The 17,675-nt window shown below is 39.2% G+C and overlaps 2 protein-coding genes across 3 annotated transcripts in view; one reads left to right on the top strand and one right to left on the bottom strand.

Moving 5' to 3' along the window:
- The window catches only part of LOC126815856 (carboxypeptidase B), a 43,453-nt gene extending 29,696 nt beyond the window's left edge, over positions 1-13,757 (top strand). For both annotated transcript variants that reach the window (XM_050541851.2, XM_050541852.2), the window contains 10 exons: positions 3,099-3,174; positions 5,370-5,506; positions 7,208-7,298; positions 8,158-8,256; positions 9,249-9,353; positions 10,148-10,258; positions 11,012-11,111; positions 11,379-11,584; positions 12,804-12,876; positions 13,419-13,757. In XM_050541851.2, coding sequence (XP_050397808.1) covers positions 3,099-3,174; positions 5,370-5,506; positions 7,208-7,298; positions 8,158-8,256; positions 9,249-9,353; positions 10,148-10,258; positions 11,012-11,111; positions 11,379-11,584; positions 12,804-12,876; positions 13,419-13,699 — 1,279 coding nt within the window. In that variant the 3' untranslated portion in view covers positions 13,700-13,757. The remainder of the gene's footprint in view (positions 1-3,098; positions 3,175-5,369; positions 5,507-7,207; positions 7,299-8,157; positions 8,257-9,248; positions 9,354-10,147; positions 10,259-11,011; positions 11,112-11,378; positions 11,585-12,803; positions 12,877-13,418) is intronic.
- A 2,395-nt stretch (positions 13,758-16,152) lies between these two features.
- On the bottom strand, positions 16,153-17,391 carry LOC126815303 (uncharacterized). Its single transcript, XM_056100005.1, has 3 exons — positions 17,372-17,391; positions 16,798-16,888; positions 16,153-16,338 (listed from the first exon to the last, which is right to left on the bottom strand). The coding sequence occupies exons 1-3, from the start codon at positions 17,389-17,391 to the stop codon at positions 16,153-16,155; spliced, it is 297 nt and encodes a 98-aa protein (XP_055955980.1).
- Between the last annotated feature and the right edge of the window lie 284 nt (positions 17,392-17,675).

Below are 17,675 nucleotides of genomic sequence, written 5' to 3'. Positions count from 1 at the left end.
TCGTTTTTCATTATCCATTTTTAAAATATCATAGCAAGACCTGTCAGCTCTTTATCGAAATCTCGTAGTGCCGCTGTCCGGGCAAAACTTCTCTCATAGCACACTGTATGGCGTATGTCTGTCTTCATTAGCCCAGTTCGGAGCAGAACAGTAGGCCGTTAAACCCCATTTCATTTCATTCCATTTTATTGAAATCTTGCATAGTGTATCTTTAAAATAAAAAAAATATATTGGGCAATGTTTAGTTTTCATACTCAAACTGTTAAAATGACGCCAATATGAAAACTTGTTGTATAGCGATTTAATGTTTAGAAACTGGGTTAGTTAAAAAGTAAATACTTGTGACAACAGATGAACTAGTTGTCTACTTTACCTTGAATATAATTAAACTAGATTTATATATACTGTATCTAACCTTATACCAATATCACTAGTTGTCGAAAGTAAATACAAACGTTAAAGGCCCACTTTCTATGTACGCGTCTCTGCTGGCGAAAAAGTCGGTCTAATATCATGCAAATGTAACGGAATGGCTCGCTCGATGAGTGACTTTTTCTCGGCCTTTGTGTATGCATACACAACCAGAGGATTATTTTCAACTTTTATTAAGTCTATAATAATTGCTGAATGGTCGGCTCGACATTTGCATATTATTGTGTGAACTATCTAAAAAAGAAGAACCACAATAGGCAGATTTAGCTCTTACAGGGTGTACCTTAAAGAGAGAGAGAGAGAGAGAGAGAGAGAGGGGGGATTAACATCGACTCGTTACAAACTAGGTCATTTCGGGACTAACATATGGTTGAATATTTTATTTCAATAATTCGCTTGCGCGTAGGGGTCTTTAGCAGTGGGAGTAAACCGAAGGACCCGGAGAAAACCCACGAGGCTGGACAGGCGACCCTACTCCTTGTCACGTACAACCGGGGATTCGAAACCACGCCAGTTGACTCAATGACAGGCCTTATGATACAGCGCGCACGTGCCAACCATTAGCCCCCCCCCCCTCCGTACCTTTAAGACACGACTGTACTGCTTGCCCTTTCCCTTTTTAGTAAATGTGTGTGTTAAAGATGAATTATGTAAAATTTAGCTGACCATTGTAGCTATAAGAGTTAAAAAATAGATAATGAAAAATGAATATATTGAAAATTTCAGTCAAATTACTTTATTTTGAGCGAAGTTATGAGTGTTGGGAGATGTAGCGTAGATTGCTCATTATTGTAGCAAAGCTAATGGACAAACGAGAGTAAGTCTCGATTATCCATTTTATCGCGCGGGCGTTCTAATCCATTTTAAATCTATGACATGCGATGGACCAGAGCGTTGACTACGGACTTGTCATATTGATCAATGTCTAAATAAAGGTTTATATAACAACTGAAGCCAAAATAAAGACTTGCAATTGGTTGATTTACCTCTTTCATAATGTGTCTTTAATGTAGGTGGAAATTTGATAGATATATTCATGACATCTAGAACAGGGAAGTAGATCTGTTTTAAAGGACACTTTGTGTTTGTAGTTCACTCTTAAGTTTTTTTTTATGGATTCACTTCGTTTTATTTCTTAATTGTTGCATAATAAAAGGCTAAATCTGACATTTCAGCTAAAAAGATTAAGAAGTTATTCTTCGAATTCTCTAGTTTCTCCTTAAAAAAAACCATCATGTTTTTATTGTACAATTTGACAACTTAAAGCAAATTTTGACATAAAGTCGAAGATAAAAACTGGTATAAATCAGTTGATAATTTCTCGGTGTCACCGGAGAACTATTCCCGAAAGCAAACTTTAATTGATGTAACTTTTTCCTTATTGCACCGGGAAACTTGTGAAATATTCAAAAGTCCCCTCTTGAGCTTTAAGCTAAAAGCAAAAGTCTTTACGAAATATCAGAAAAAGTCAGTCAGAAACCCACATATTAAATATAATGTCATTTATGAGACACGCGCAACAGTATGCATATTATAGGTTTGCATGTAACATAGGGTAGGATCGCCAGTCTGATCTTGTGGATTTTTTCCTGTCCCCACGTCTTCTCCCTACCGCTTATAGACGAGAAACCACCGAGGTCTACACGTGTACTCGTTGGCATGCACGTAAAAAAATCCCCGACAGATGGAATTTGACGAAGATAAGGCGGAAACGCCGCTGGGTAAATGTTCCCGCCACAGCACACTCAATCCGCATCCCCGTCTTCATTAGCAGTTGGGCCGGTGTGTGTGTGTATGGTGTGTGTGTGTGTGTGTGGGGGGGGGGGAATGGATGTCTCGTAAGGTCTGTCATTGAGTCAACTGGCGTGGTTTCGATTCCCGGTTGTACGTGACAAGGAGTAGGTTCGCGCCCGTCCAACCTCGTGGATTTTCTCTGGGTCCTCCGGTTTCCTATCACTGCTAAAGACTCCTACGCGTAAAGCGAGATATTGAAATAAAATTGAACCATATGTTAGTCCTGAAATGACCTAGTTTATGTGTAGTGGACGTTACCCCCCCCCCCCCCATCTCTCCCCCCCCCCCCCGTTAGCAGTTGATGCATTTCTAATTTATTGACGTAAACGGCAAATTATTTATAGGGATAACTGGATCTCTAAATTAGATATGACAAATATTGGCGACAATCAGAAGTTTACTTTTGGAAATAAAACGGATCTACTTCATCATTGCGAGATACAGTTCGACTAATTGTGTATTTAATTTAGTAAGCCCTTTTTTTTTTACCTAATTTTCATATTATTTCAATTAAATGCCAGAAAGACATCTGTTGAGAAGATGGAAACGGACGGAAAAGGTTCCGGTAAAATGGAACTCTCCTTCATCACAAATGACATGTGACGTATCAGGGGAATTCCCCTGGTGGCTGTTAGGGGCTATAAATAGTATCATGGTTGATGGATTATATTCCACTTTGTCATGTGACGTGAAGTAAATGGACTTCGCCCACTATTTACAATCGATGGCTTAAAATTAATTCCATCTTCAAAGTGCTATGTGGTAGTTTAACGTCTTCTTCCCTTTTTGTGGTATCTCAGATAAGTGTTAAGTTGCTCACTTAACGAATAACCGAATACATTTTATGATAAATTTTGACAATTACATTTCAGACACAAAGTGTTAAGAATAAAACCGACGTCATATGAACAAGTTAAAACTTTAACAGATTTAGAACACGATCTAAAGGTATATATAGGTTTCATTATAAATGTTATTTATTTGCATTTCTAGGTTACTGGTTACTCGGGCAACCGCTCGTTCGTTCGTTCCTAGAGTTCACTTCCACCATGGCTCAGTGACTAAGACGCTGGCTCGCTAGTCTGGAGGTCTCAGGTTCGCTCCCGGTGTGGCCGAGAAAGTTCCCCAGACTTTTCGGCGTGATGTTCCCTTGTAGGTGATGCAGAACAGCGGGCCTGACAAGGACAGCTGTTGTCTAGTCGTTTGGATGGGACGAAAAAACTTGCTCCTTTGGTACGCATTGGTATGCACGCAAAAGAACCCTTGACAATTGGAATCCGATATCAGAGTAGGTCACAGCACCACTGTACGCACAAAATGTCCCTTATGGCACACTGTGTGAGGTGTGCCCGTCTTCTTTACCTAGTCGGGGCAGAACAGTATAGGGTGTTTAACCCTATTTCATTTCATTACTAGTTACTTATTTGAGAATTACGCTGTCAGATCAGAACAATAGGCGTGTAATCCTATTTCATTTCACTTAATTACTGTTCAGTCATTTAAAAATGAAGCTGTCTTCAAATATTACTGGGGATCACGGTGGCTAAGTGGGTAAGACCCTTGCTTGGTAGCCTAGAGATCGGGTGTTCGATCCCTGCATTAACCGAGAAAGTCCATCCAGAGTTCCCCCTTGTCAATGATGCAGGACGTAGGTCCTGACAAGGACAGCTGTCTAATCGTTCGGGTGGGACGAAAAACCGAGGCCCCGTGTACACATTGGCGTGCACGTAAAAGATCCCTTGACAGTTGTAATTCGATGTAAGATTAGGCCGTAGTGGACTGTATGAGGTATACCCGTCTTCTTTACCTAGTCGGGGTAGAACAGTAGGATCTTAAACCCGATTTCATTCATTACTAGTTACTTATTTGAGAATTACGCTGTCGCATCAGAACAATAGGCGTGTAATCCTATTTCATATCATCTAATTACTGTTTAGCCATTTAAAAAATAAACCATTTATATATAACTGGGGATCACGGTGGCTAAGTGGGTAAGGTCCTTGCTTGCTAGCCTGGAGGTCGGATGTTCGATCCCTGCATTGGCCGAGAAAGCTCCTTCAGATTTTCCGGTGTATTTCCCCCTTGTGAGTGATGCTGGACGGGGGGCCTCGCAAGGACAGCTGTCTAGTCGTTCGGGTGGGACGAAAACCGAGGTGCCGCGTACATATTGGCGTGCATGTAAAAGATCCCTTGACAGTTGGATTTCGATATAAGAGTGGACCATAGTGCCGCTGTCCGGGATAAATTTCCCTCATAGCACACTGTATGGCGTATGCCCGTCTTCATTAGCCCAGTTCGGAGTAGGACGTTAAACCCCATTTTATTTCATTTCATTTCATTATGCTGCGATAAAGTAACCTAATGAATTATAAATTATCTCCCTTATTGATTATTCGTCATGACCTGGTCAAAATGTAACTGTGATGAACATTCATTTGCCCAGAAGAGGGGTTGGAGCAGCTTTTCAGAAAGGGTTTTTACGAACGCGGATCGACCAAACAACCCTAGGTAGCGAGGAAACCAGCCCGGGGTTTTAAGGAGGGAGCCACGAGGGACTCCCAGGGGCGTGGGTGACAATTTTGGTGCTAAATATACTTAAAATTTGACCCATCTTGACAGACATCAGAGTATCCGTAAATAAGATTTGATAGGGAGCCAATACCAGAGTAAAAAAACATATAGTGCTTTGGAAGTTACTATTTATACTTTGCTATAAATGAATTTTTTCTGAAATACTGTTTTTTCATCGAAGGCACATTCTTGACTGTTCTACCGTCAAAAGTCAAAACCTAGTAACTCACTTTTGACGGTAGTGTCCCCCCCCCCCATTGTTTACTGTTGTAATATGAATTACACAAATATTATCTGAGATTATATTTTGATGTAAATTAAATATTAGTGCAATGGTGTTTAATACCCTTTTTTAACCCAGAGTGACCCAGTGAGTAGTTTTCTGGTTCATTAACCAGGGAGCCACCAGGTTCCCGAACCGTGTCTAGTCGTTCGGATGGGACGAACACACCCAGGTTGAATAATAGACGGAAAAGTCCACGTCCGTTAAAATTTGCCCGCATAGCCTGTTTTGATTAGAAAAGGTAATGTGTTATATCCCATTTCATTTCAATTTTAATTTTAATTTTCAGTTAGATTTTTGGCATCTACCTCACGTAGACAATGACCATATGGATGTACGAGTAGCCCCGAAGTTTGCTAAACATTTAAACAACACATTGCAAAGATTAAAACTAGACTTTGAAGAATTAATTGATGATGTACAAATGTAAGTTGATTTCTCTTTTGTAACCCCGGTGGTTCGGTGAGTATGATGCTTGCTCCTTAACCACTAGGTCCCGGGATCAATGCTGGTGGGAGTCATTGTGGCTAAGTGGGCAAGACGCTGGCTCACTAGCCTAGAGGTCGTCGGTCCGCTTCGGGTGTTGACCGAGAATGTTCATCGCGATTTTTCGGCGTTGTTTCCCCTTGTCAGTGGTGCAGCACGGGGAGGGCCTGACAAGGACAGCTGTCTAGTCGTTCGAATGGTACAAAAAACCGAGGTCCCGTGCACGTAAAAGATCCATTGGCAGTTGGGAATTCGATAGAAGAGTAGGCCATAGCGCACACTATGTGGCATATGCCCGTCTTCATTAGCCCAGTCGGAGCAGAACAGTAGGACGTTAAACCCCATTTCATTTCATTTCAATGCTGGTGTTGACCTAGAAAGTTCCTTGGGATTTTCCAGCCTAGTTGTCTCTTTGCAAGACGGTGGATTCTGTCAAGGAAAGACGTCTAGTCCTTCCAATGGGACGAAAAAAAACCGTGTAAATTATTGACATCACGCTAAACATCAACCGACAAAACTACATGATGTATGCCCGACTATATTTCTTTTCATTCCTGATTTCTGTTTTCTAATATGAATGATTTGTAATCTTCAGGCTTCTGAGAAATTGAAAAAAAATTTTTTTTAGTAAGACTATGTTTACGACACCGGTGATATAACAGAATCATTCCAATGTTTTGTCTTTTTTTTTTAATTTTGCGGTATATACAAGTTAAGTGCAACATTATCCCTTTATTATGTTTTTAATTTAAATCGCTCTTATTCTTTTATAATTACAATACCATGACATAAATATAATACAAACAATGGTTATAAGCTGTAGTATTGTTACGATTAATTCCACAAATTATTAAAAATACAACAACATTATTATTAATTAGAATTTCAATTTAATCTGTTCAAGGATATAAGAAATAAAGTCGAGTATGATGGTGTACTTATAATAAAAACACCAAAACAACATTTACTACATAATCAGATCGGATTAAAGTTATGAGATAGGTCTAATATTATGAATTGTTTAAATGTCATTTTGTTATTAAACTCGAAATACTCTGAACATTCGATGGACTACAATATTGCTGAATTTTATGGTTACTGTTTATTACTGAACTTTGTGGACTGCAATTACTGCTTATTACTTAAGTCTATGGCGGAGGGCCTGACAAGGACAGCTGTCTAGTCCTTCGGATGAGACGAAAAACCGAGGTCCCGTGTATACATTAGAATGCACGTAAAAGATCCCTTGGCAGTTGGAATTCGATATAAGAGTAGGCGATAGTGCCGCTGCCCGGGAAAAATTTCCCTCATAGCACACTGTATGGCGTATGCCCGTCTTCATTAGCCCAGTGTAGGAGCAGAACAGTAGGACGTTAAACCCCATTTCATTTCATTTCATTTAAGTCTATGGACTACAATTACCAAATTCTATGGACTACAATTACTGCTTATTACTGAATTCTATGGACTAGAATTCTATGGACTATAATTACTGCTTATTACTGAATTCTATGGACTAGAATTCTATGGACTGCAATTACTGCTTATTACTGAATTCTATCGACTACAGTAACTGCTTTTTACTGAATTCTATAGACTAGAATTCTATAGTATATGTACATGCATGTTTTATATTTTCAGTCTGGTAGACAGGGAAACAAAGAGCAATAGAAAAAGACGTGCTATAAGAGAGCTGCAAGACTATACAAAACATTTCTTATCTTACAATGAAGTACGTACTGTAAATTGGTTATCATAAACTACAGGACTACGACGATTAAATTCCATGGCTACGAGGGGGGGTCATGGTGGCTAAGTGGGTAAGACGCTGGCTCGCTAGTCTGGAGGTCGGGTGTTCGATCCCTGCATTAGCCGAGAAAGTTCATCCAGATTTTCCGGCGTGGTTCCCCATTGTCAGTGATGCAGGAAAGAGGGCCTGACAAGAACAGCTATCTAGTCGTTCGGATGGGACGAAAAACCGAGGTCCCGTGTACACATTGGCGTGCATGTAAAAGATCCCTTGACAGTTGGAATTCGATATAAGAGTAGGCCCTTCTGCCGATGTCCTGTCAACAATTACCTCATAGCCCGTCAACATAGGCCGTCAACAATTACCTCATAGCCCGTCAACAATATCCCAGTTGGTGCAGAAATGTAGGACTTCACAAAGGGTTCAACTCAAGACCGACAGACGATTATTACTTTGGTTAAAGATAACCCCTAATTCCAAAACGTGATCTGAAAATTCAATCCTACAAATTATTTCTATAGAAAGCCGTTTGTAATATAGAAGTGCCTGGCCATTCATCGTAAACCTTTTAAACTCCGAGACAAAGAGAATGGGTTTTCTGTGCCAACTGGGCTAACGAAATCCACTATTCCCAGAACATTACGCTCGTATCCCTGCTGTGTCATAGAAATGCAGGCCAATACATCACAATATGAAGTAGATCGTCAAAGAGGGTTACTTAAAAATGAGGCCCAGAGTTTTCCTCAATTTTCAAACATTTTATGGATTGTAAAGTGTTATAGCTTAGCTTAAAATATATATAGCCACATAATATATTTATTAATGATATTATATTTTACAGATTAATGCCTTTTTATTTCAAATTGCCAACGTGGTACCCACGGCTGAGTTAATCAACATAAATAAAACAAACGAACTCAGAGATACCTATGTTATAAAAGTAAGTAATCAATATGTTTTATGAAAGTAAGTGATCGATAGATTTTATAAATATAAGTAATCAGTATATTTTATAAAAGTAAGCAATCAATATATTTTATGAAAGTAAAGAATCAATATGTTTTATATAAGTAAGTAATCAATATATTTTATATAAGTAAGCAATCAATATTTTATAAAAGTGAATGATATATTTTAAAAAAGTGAATAATATATTTTATAAAAGGAGGTAATCAATATATTATATAAAAGTAAGTGATCGATATACATGTATTTTATAATAGTAAGTAATCAGTATATTTTTTAAAAGTAGGTAAAGTGATCAGTATATTTTATATAAGTAAATGATATATTTTATAAAAGTAAATGATATATTTTATAAAAGTAAATGATATATTTTATAAAAGTAAATGATATATTTTATAAAAAGAGGTAAATAATATATTTTATAAAAGGAAGTAATCAAATTATTTTATGAAAGGAAGTAATCAATATATTTTATAAAAGTAAATGATATATTTTATAAAAGTAAATGATATATTTTATAAAAGTAAATGATATATTTTATAAAAGTAAATGATATATCTTATAAAAAGAGGTAAATAATATATTTTATAAAAGGAAGTAATCAATATATTTTATAAAAGGAGGTAAATAATATATTTTATAAAAGGTAGTAATCAGTATATTTTATAAAAGGAAGTAATATTTTATAAAAGGAAGTAATCAATAAGTTGAAAGTAGTGAATTGAATAGGGCCCTGACTTACACATCTCATAAAAGTAAGTAATTAGAGATTCCATATTGAACGTTTCCATTTATATTTTCACATAAACTCGACGAACAGATTAATATCACATTAATATAAAAAATTACTAAATTCCTAGTATAATAACTCACAGTATTAATCCAACTTTATGACAGTTTTGTACATTGTACGTATGTTCATTGGGTCTCTGGCCTTGAAAGATGATATATTGATATTTTTATTAGTTAGGTACGCCCATGGGTAGATGGAAACCAGCTATATTCATAGATGCAGGTATACATGCTAGAGAATGGATAGCACCTGCCACCGCAATCAATTTTATATACCAGGTAAATAGCAGTTACTTCCCTTTAACCCCTCTTGCCACTGAATGATTTCTTATTTTTGTAAAAAAAATCATATGATACGTGCAGACACACTAGAAGCCACACTGCCGCATTGAGTAAGATGCTGGTTCACTAACCAAAACGTCCAGGGTTCGATCCAAGTGGTGGCTTGTTATTGATACAGGAGGGCGGGCCCGGCAAGAAAGAGCGTACAGTCGTTCGGATGAGACGAAAAACCGAGGTCCCGTATACACGTTGGTGTGCACGTAAACGAACCGTTCTCAATTTGTATAATATTCGACTCATGTAGCATGTTATGAGACCCCTACGAGCAACGAAATGTGGGTAACCATTGTTATGTTCATCAATAAACTTGGGAGCCACGGTGGTTGAGTGAGTAAGACGCTGGCTCGCTAGCCAGAGGTCGCGGGTTCGCCCCCCCCCCCGGTATTGGCCGAGAACGTGGTTTCCACTTGCCAGTGGTGCAGAACCGGGGGCTTGATAAGAACAGGTTTCTAGTTGTTCAGATGGGTCGAAAAACCGAGGTCCCACGTACACATTGGCGTGCACGTAAAAGATCCCTTTACAGTTGGAATTCAATATAAGAGTAGGCCGTAGTGCCGCTGCCCGGACAAAATTTCCCTCATAGCACACTGTATGGCGTCAAAGCCCATGCAGTCCGGAGCAGAACAGTAGGACGTTAAACCCCATTTCATTTTATTTTAATTAATACCCCACACCTCAAACCTTTATCGCGCCTCAGTGAAATAGTGAAAGTTGTTGTTATTTTCTTTCAGTTAGCTATAAATCCAACTAGAGATGCACAAATAACCGATTTATTGAGAAAATTTGACTTTTATATTGCACCTCTAGTCAACGCTGATGGATATGAACATTCTAGAAGTAGCGTAAGTTGTTTTATTTTTATACCAGAGATTTGGTGTTGTTTTAATCCATCCAATATAAACTGTATTGTAATTCAAAATCACAGAAGATTTGCAGTTAAAGTCAATGCTTGAAACTAATTCCATCAAATCGTATCAAGTACTTATAGTACCAAGCAGCTTAGGACTTTCTGTTGAGGCTGGTAGCAGCTTACGATTACATAAGTTGTATATTGTACACTGGTGGCAGCTTGCGTTTAGATGGGCTGTGTTTTCTATAATAACAGCTTACGTTTAGATAGGTTGTCTGTTACAGTCTGGTAGATATTGTATTGTATATGGACTAGTAACAGAGAGAGAAAGAGAGATGGGGTTTAACGTCCACTCGACACAAACTAGGTCATTTCGGGTGTAACATATGGTCCAATTTTATTTCAACAATTCGCTTGCGCGTAGGGGTCTTTAGCAGTGGGAGGAAACCGGAGGACCCGGAGAAAATCCACGAGGTTTGACAGTTGACCCTACTCCTTGTCACGTACAATATGGGAATCGAAACCCCGCCAGTTAACTCAAATTACAGACCTGATGATTCAACGCACTCGAGCTAACCACTCGGCTACCCCCCCCCCCCACCGACTAGTAACAGATTATAATCATACATTGTAGACTGGTAACAGATGATAATCTGTTACTAGTGTATTGTATAGACTAGTAACATATTATAATCATACACTGTAGTAACAGATGATAACCAAATAATGTATTTATATATTGTAGGTCAATAACAGATTATGGAGAAAGAATCGAAGGCGTGCATCTAATAGTCGCTGTATTGGTGTCGATATAAACCGAAATTTTGGTTACGAATGGAATCCTGGTACGTCCATATAAATATGAAAAAGAACGATAAAGTAATGGACAAAACTTATAAATAAAATAAATAAATTTTGGTTACGAGTGGAATCCTGGTACTTCCATATAAATATGAAAAAGAACGATAAAGTAATGGACAAAAGTAATAAAATAAATAAATAAATAAATAAATAAAATAAAATAATAAAACAAAAACAAAAACTTAAATAGGTGATTGAATGACTGAAGTTTCTGGTAAGATATTCAATGGAAAGATTTTTTTTTATCACAGCTGCAGGAGGATCGAACCAACCTTGTTCAGATCTGTTCTCTGGTGCTTATAAATTCTCAGAACCAGAGAGTAGGAATTTGAGAAATTTTATGTTGTCAAAGAAACCCGATATAAAAGGTTATTTAACTCTTCATTCTTATGGTTTATACTGGTTATATCCCTGGGGTTTCTCGGATACAGAAACGGCAGTGGATGATAATAAACTGGTAAGTTTAGATTTATAAATATTTAAAAATAACCAAACCAATTGTAATTGATGCTTATATATATATGAAAAGTAATATGTCAAGAGTCTATGGCTTTCATTTCCATCAGACCATCATCAGATGTTCAATTTTCAAACCACATTCTCCATTAATCATTGCAATCATCATTGTTATGTGAGAGAAAGATGGGGTTTGACGACCACTAGTTCATTTCGAGACTAACATATGGTTCGATTTTATGTCAATAATTCGCTTTTGCGTAAGGGTCTTTAGCAGTGGGAGGAAACCGGATGACCCAGAGGTGGGATAGACGACCCTTCTCTTCGTCACGTTCAAGTGGGGAATCCAAACCACGCCACTTGCCTCGATGACAGATCTTATGACCTAACTCGCAGGCGTTAAACCACTAGACCTCCTGCCCTCATTGCTATATACTGGTATATTGAAAGCACGTGTGAAAGACTTGATGATGTTCCGATATCTCCATAATACTGCATTTCTTTCCTCAGCATTATTATTTTCTGTTTTAGTCGACGAAGGCAGTGCTTACCGACCGGTGCGAGTTTTACAGCATCTAGACGTTGCTACACTACTTTGCAGTTTCCAAAACTTATACCTACGTTATCTCCCTTTACTGCAGACACGTGAACAGTAGCGTCCAATGAGAGGTTGTAACACAAACACACTCAACTCAAACATGGCGACCTCCACCGAAACCTTGTCATTGAACGAAACTTGAACTTTGCAACTCGATTATCACAAGTAGACATTTTAGCTGGAGAACGCGAGACGTGGTATTCGCGATCATCGAGGAAAATGAATCACGGGGTATTACGTGAAGGGCTTGATAAGATGTACGTATTTAAAGCGAGATCAAGCCTTAATGAGGATGTTAGTATATACACGAGAGAGAGAGAGAGAGAGAGAGAGAGAGAGAGAGAGAGAAATGGGGACAAACATACGGTTTAATTTTATTTCAATAATTCGCTTGCGCGTAGGGGTCTTTAGCAGTGGGAGGAAACCGGGGGACCCGGAGAAAACCCACGAGGTTGGACAGGCGACCCTACTCCTTGTCACGTACGACCGGGGATTCGAAACCACGCCAGTTGACTCAATGACAGGCCTTATGATACAGCACGCACGTGCTAACCATTCGACCATCCAACCCCCCTAGTATATACACAATACGATTACTATTTGTTTTATATTTTATTTTCAGAGAGCTATCGCCAGAACTTCAGTCAATGCTATGAGTAAACAATATACCATTGGTGCCTCTGCTAAAGTCTTATGTAAGTTAAGATAAAACGTTAGACACATACATCGCTGTTTTGCCCCAAATTATGCATATTTTTCTAAATTTAAATTGCGTTTCTTGGTAAAATAAATCTTTCTAAATAAAATGAAATCGTGTTTAACGTCTGTACCAACCGGACTAATGCAGCGTGCTGTGCAACAATTTATGCACACACAGTGGCATTTTTGTCTAATCTTTATTGGACTCCAACTTCCAAGGATTCATCTACGTGCACGCCAATGTATAAATGAGGCCTCGGTTTATCGTCCCGTCCTAACGGCTAGACAAAGTTCCTTGTCAAGCCCTCCATCTAGCTTCAGACCGGAAAATCATTCTTGAGACAAACAAATTGTTAATTTCATTTGTGTTTTTTACGAAGATTGCTTACTTTTATCTTTGGTGTCCGTGTTTATCTGTTTTGTTTGGGTTTGTTTTTGTTTGTCGGATTTGATAGGATTTTGTTCATTGTCCTGCTGCCTCTATAATCATTTCTGTATAAGAATAATTATATTAATTCATCTGATCATATTTTTGTAGATGTTGCAGCTGGAGGTTCGGATGATTATGCCAAGGCAGTGGCTGGTATACCTTATTCCTACACAGTCGAGTTGCCACCTTCCTCCGGTGCATTTAACGGTTTTATTCTGTCAGAATCCAAAATAGCAGATATTGCTCAAGACACACTCAAAGGATTGAAAGCGTATGCTTATAGCATCAATGATTATATTACACCAACGACTACAACTACGACCACATCGGCTGCGCCTTCATATTATTGGGGACCGTATCATCGATGGTGGCAATCTTATTTCGGTTAAAAAAAAAAAACCAGCGGTGGTCGTTCAGCAATAAAACTGATTAAAGGGAGATAATTCATTTTTAGTAGTTAATTCACCGGAAGCAGGACTAGGGGTTTAACGTCCTACTTGTCTTCACCAACCCAGATAATGGAGCCGGGCATAATATGTCATGCTGTGTACTACGAGGAAAATTTGCCGGACAGCGATGTTTCTACTACTCTTTGTCGAATTTCAACTGCCAGGGGTTCTTGTATCTGTACTTAAGTGTGTAAACAGTACTTGGCGTTGTCGTCCGATGCCGGGACGTTCTTCCTTACCCAAACCTCCACCCTGCACCACCACCTTTGACACGGGGGAAACGAAGCCGATAAATCCCGGGACCTTCTTGTTAATGACCCTTCGCTTTATTCACGGGGCTCCTTAGTACTTCGTATTAGTTAAAAAGTCCAAATGTGTACGGTTTGACGTCTTACTGTTCTGTATCACCTGGGCTAAAGAAAGCTGGCGTGCACCATGCTGTGAGCTATGAAGGAATATGTTCCCGGATAGAGGCGCTACGACCTACTCTTATTCGAATTCCAATTGTCAAGGGTTGTTTTACGTGCACGCCTGGGCCTCGGGGAACCGGAATTCCCGAGGAACATTTTCGGCCAACCTGAGACCTCCTACTCACTGACACACCGTGGCTGTTCTACAGAGGTAAGTGGGGGTTATAATCGGACTGAAATCCAAACTGTAAAGTACTACAGAACAAGCGGAAACTCGGATTGAAATATCATGCCTCAGTCCACGCTAGGAATCGAGTTTATTGTCTTTACCGCTCTATATGCGGCCTCCTTCAAACGGCGAAAAGACCGGAGACATGTAGTGGAACGGACAAACAAATGAGATGAAATGGGCTAATGATGACTGGCATACATCATGCAGTGTGCTATAAGGGAAGTTTTCTCTGACAGCAGTGCTATGGCCTACTCTTATTTCGAATTTTAACTGTCATGGGTTCTTTTACGTGCACTCCAATGTGTAATCGTGACCACAATTTTCCGTTACACCCGAACGACTAGACGCTGTTTCTTGTCAAGTCCTCTGTCCTACATTACTAACAAAGAGAAACCATTACTATTCAAGAATCGTATTCAACAAGATAATCGACAAAAGACTAAAAACTTCTGCAAAAATCAAACAAATTATTTGGTTTGTTAACAAAACTTCATGACATTGGTTGTAGATATCTTTATTAATAAGAGGTAACATTATAGTACATACTATCGGAAATGGAATGGGGTTTAACGTCCTACTTTTCTGCTCCGAACTGGGCTAATGAAGACGGGCATACGCCATACAGTGTGCAATGAGGGAAATTTTGCCCGGACAGCGGCACTACGGCCTACTCTTATATCGAATTCCAACTGTCAAGGGATCTTTTATGTGACCACCAATGTGTACACGGGACCTCGGTTTTTCGTCCTATCCGAATAACTTGTCAGGCCCTCCGTCCTGCATCACTGACAACGGGGAACCACGATGGAAAATCTACATGAACTTTCTCGGCCAATGCAGGGATCGAACACCCAACCTCCAGTTTAGCGAGCCAGCGCTTCACGCAAATTCCATCAGTTGGTAATAAAAAAAAAAAAATATATATATATATATATCGCGTTAGTATTTAAAGGAGAGAGGGAGAGATGAGTTTAACGTCCACTCGAAACAAACTAGGTCATTTCAGGACTAACACATGGTTCAGTTTTATTTCAATAATTCGCAGGTGCGTAGGGGTCTTTGGCAGTGGGGGAAACCGAAGACCCAGAGAAAACACACAAGGTTGTTCGCGACAAGGAGTAGGATCGCCTGTCCAACCTCGTGGGTTTTCCCCGGGTCCTCCTATTGCTAAAGACCCCTACGCGCAAGCGAATTATTGAAATAAAATTGAACCATTTGTTAGTCTCGAAATGACCTAGTTTGTGTCGAGTGGACGTTAAACCCCATTTCTCTCTCTCTCTTTCTTGTAAATCATTGTTTTGTTTTTCAACCCGAGTGAAGCCCGTGGCATTACAAACCCGGGCGTGTACAGCACAATGAACGCTCAAAACTGGCTTTCGAATCGATCCACCTGATTTGATATTGGTATGTTTAATGTTATACATATCAGTATGGTTTGTGTCTTGTCCGCGGGATTGTCGTTTCGCCTTTGCTTGTGTGTAATGCAGTTCACTTGCAATTACTATTTTAAAAAAAAATAAATTATCAATGTTACAGTTACATACACATTATGAAACATAGAAGGGTTGACTAGACCGTGGTTTCAAAATATATCACGTATCCACAGAACGAACAGTACCAGCTGGAGGTTTTAAAAGGTTTGTCAAAGTCAAGAAACAGTTTAACAATCAGAATAACCATAACTCGCGGAATAATAACACCCAAGTGACATACTGACATCAAATATATGGCTAAGCTTTTCTGCTCTAGAACTATGCTCGTTGACTTGTTACGCTGTCACCCTCTTTTGGTAATGTTGATGAACTGGTCATGTTTAAACTGTATTTGGAGGCATGTATATTCCTGGGCAATTTCTGGGAACCGCACGACAGTAATTCTTTGTACTCCCTTCGGAATCTTTTGTTTGAAATGATATAAATGATGAAGTTAATAGAAGAATTCAGAATTTCCAACCAGTAAGATACAATTAACGCTGCATTGTAGGCATTGTTCCGGAAAAACGGAAAGTTATATTCCGGATCGATGTTTTGGATAAGGAGGATCAGGGTGCCAGGCATCGCTGTGAAGAAGAACACTAGTGATATGAGCAGAAGCGTTTTTGTAATCTGTAGGTCACTAGACGACATCTTGCATACTGCTCCTTCTGTAAGTTTTCTTCGCTGTACTGTATGGTACCACAAGCCAATACTGATAGCAATGTTCGCACACATTACGATCAGAGTAGGGATGTATCGCAGAACCGCAACAGAAACGTTGTACATTGTACCGTAAAAATCTCGATCTTTCCCTAGCTCAGTGAGACGCAGGCCAACTTTATAATTAGTTGAGTTTTGTTCATATATTCTTTCCGATTTGTATTCCAAAATGCTCGGAGTGAGTATGAGTAACGGCAATACATAGCTGATAGCAATGCTGACCATAGCGACCTTTCTGGTCCAGATGAACTTTGCCCGGAGTGGAGCTATCACTATGATGCAACGCTCCACACTGATCACAACAACCAACAAACTGGAAATTCGACCCCAAATGACATAAAAGAAAGAGCCAATATAGGGATAAATGAAATTCAAAAGATTTTCGAGTTCCTCTCGATAGAAATATTTGGCAGTGAACGTTACGCAAAACCAAAGCGCTGCCAATACATTTACGGTGTCCGTAAACGTAAGGGCAAGAAGAACTAGGGTCTGTGTTGAACGTAATGCTTTTCGGTTTAGGACAACAAAACTGCTGACATTTCCAACTAGACCAATGACGATGGTTATGGGCATCACGAAACAATAAAATACGAAACGCCATGTTTCCATTTCTTCAACCGTAAGAACATAATATTCTTTTCTTTGCTTTGAGTAAAATCGTAATACGGCTTCGGGTGATTCTGTGGTGAGGTCATTGTTCTCGGTCGTGTTCATTCCTGAAAAAAAAAAAATATATATATTAGTTTGAAAGTGTTATTACTAAATGAGAGTTTACCCGTATTTCAACCTCCGCATTGTTAATTCCAACTGGCAAGCGTTCTCTTACGTCCAATCCGAACTTCTAGACGTTGTTCAATGCCACAGGCTATCCGTCATTTACCACTGACAACCCGGAAAACAGGCTGGTAAATCGCTAGGAACGTTTTCGGTCAACATCGAGATCAAACCCGGAACCGCCTGGTTAGTTATTCGGCGCCTTTCTGACAGGACCACTGCCATACTGTCTGGGCCACCGTCATACTGACTGAGCCACCATCATACTGACTGGACCACCACCATAGTGACTTGGCCACCATACT

Source organism: Patella vulgata, chromosome 3 (genome assembly GCF_932274485.2).
Source record: "Patella vulgata chromosome 3, xgPatVulg1.2, whole genome shotgun sequence".
NCBI lineage: Eukaryota > Metazoa > Mollusca > Gastropoda > Patellidae > Patella > Patella vulgata.
This window is presented reverse-complemented; position numbering and strand designations above follow the sequence as displayed.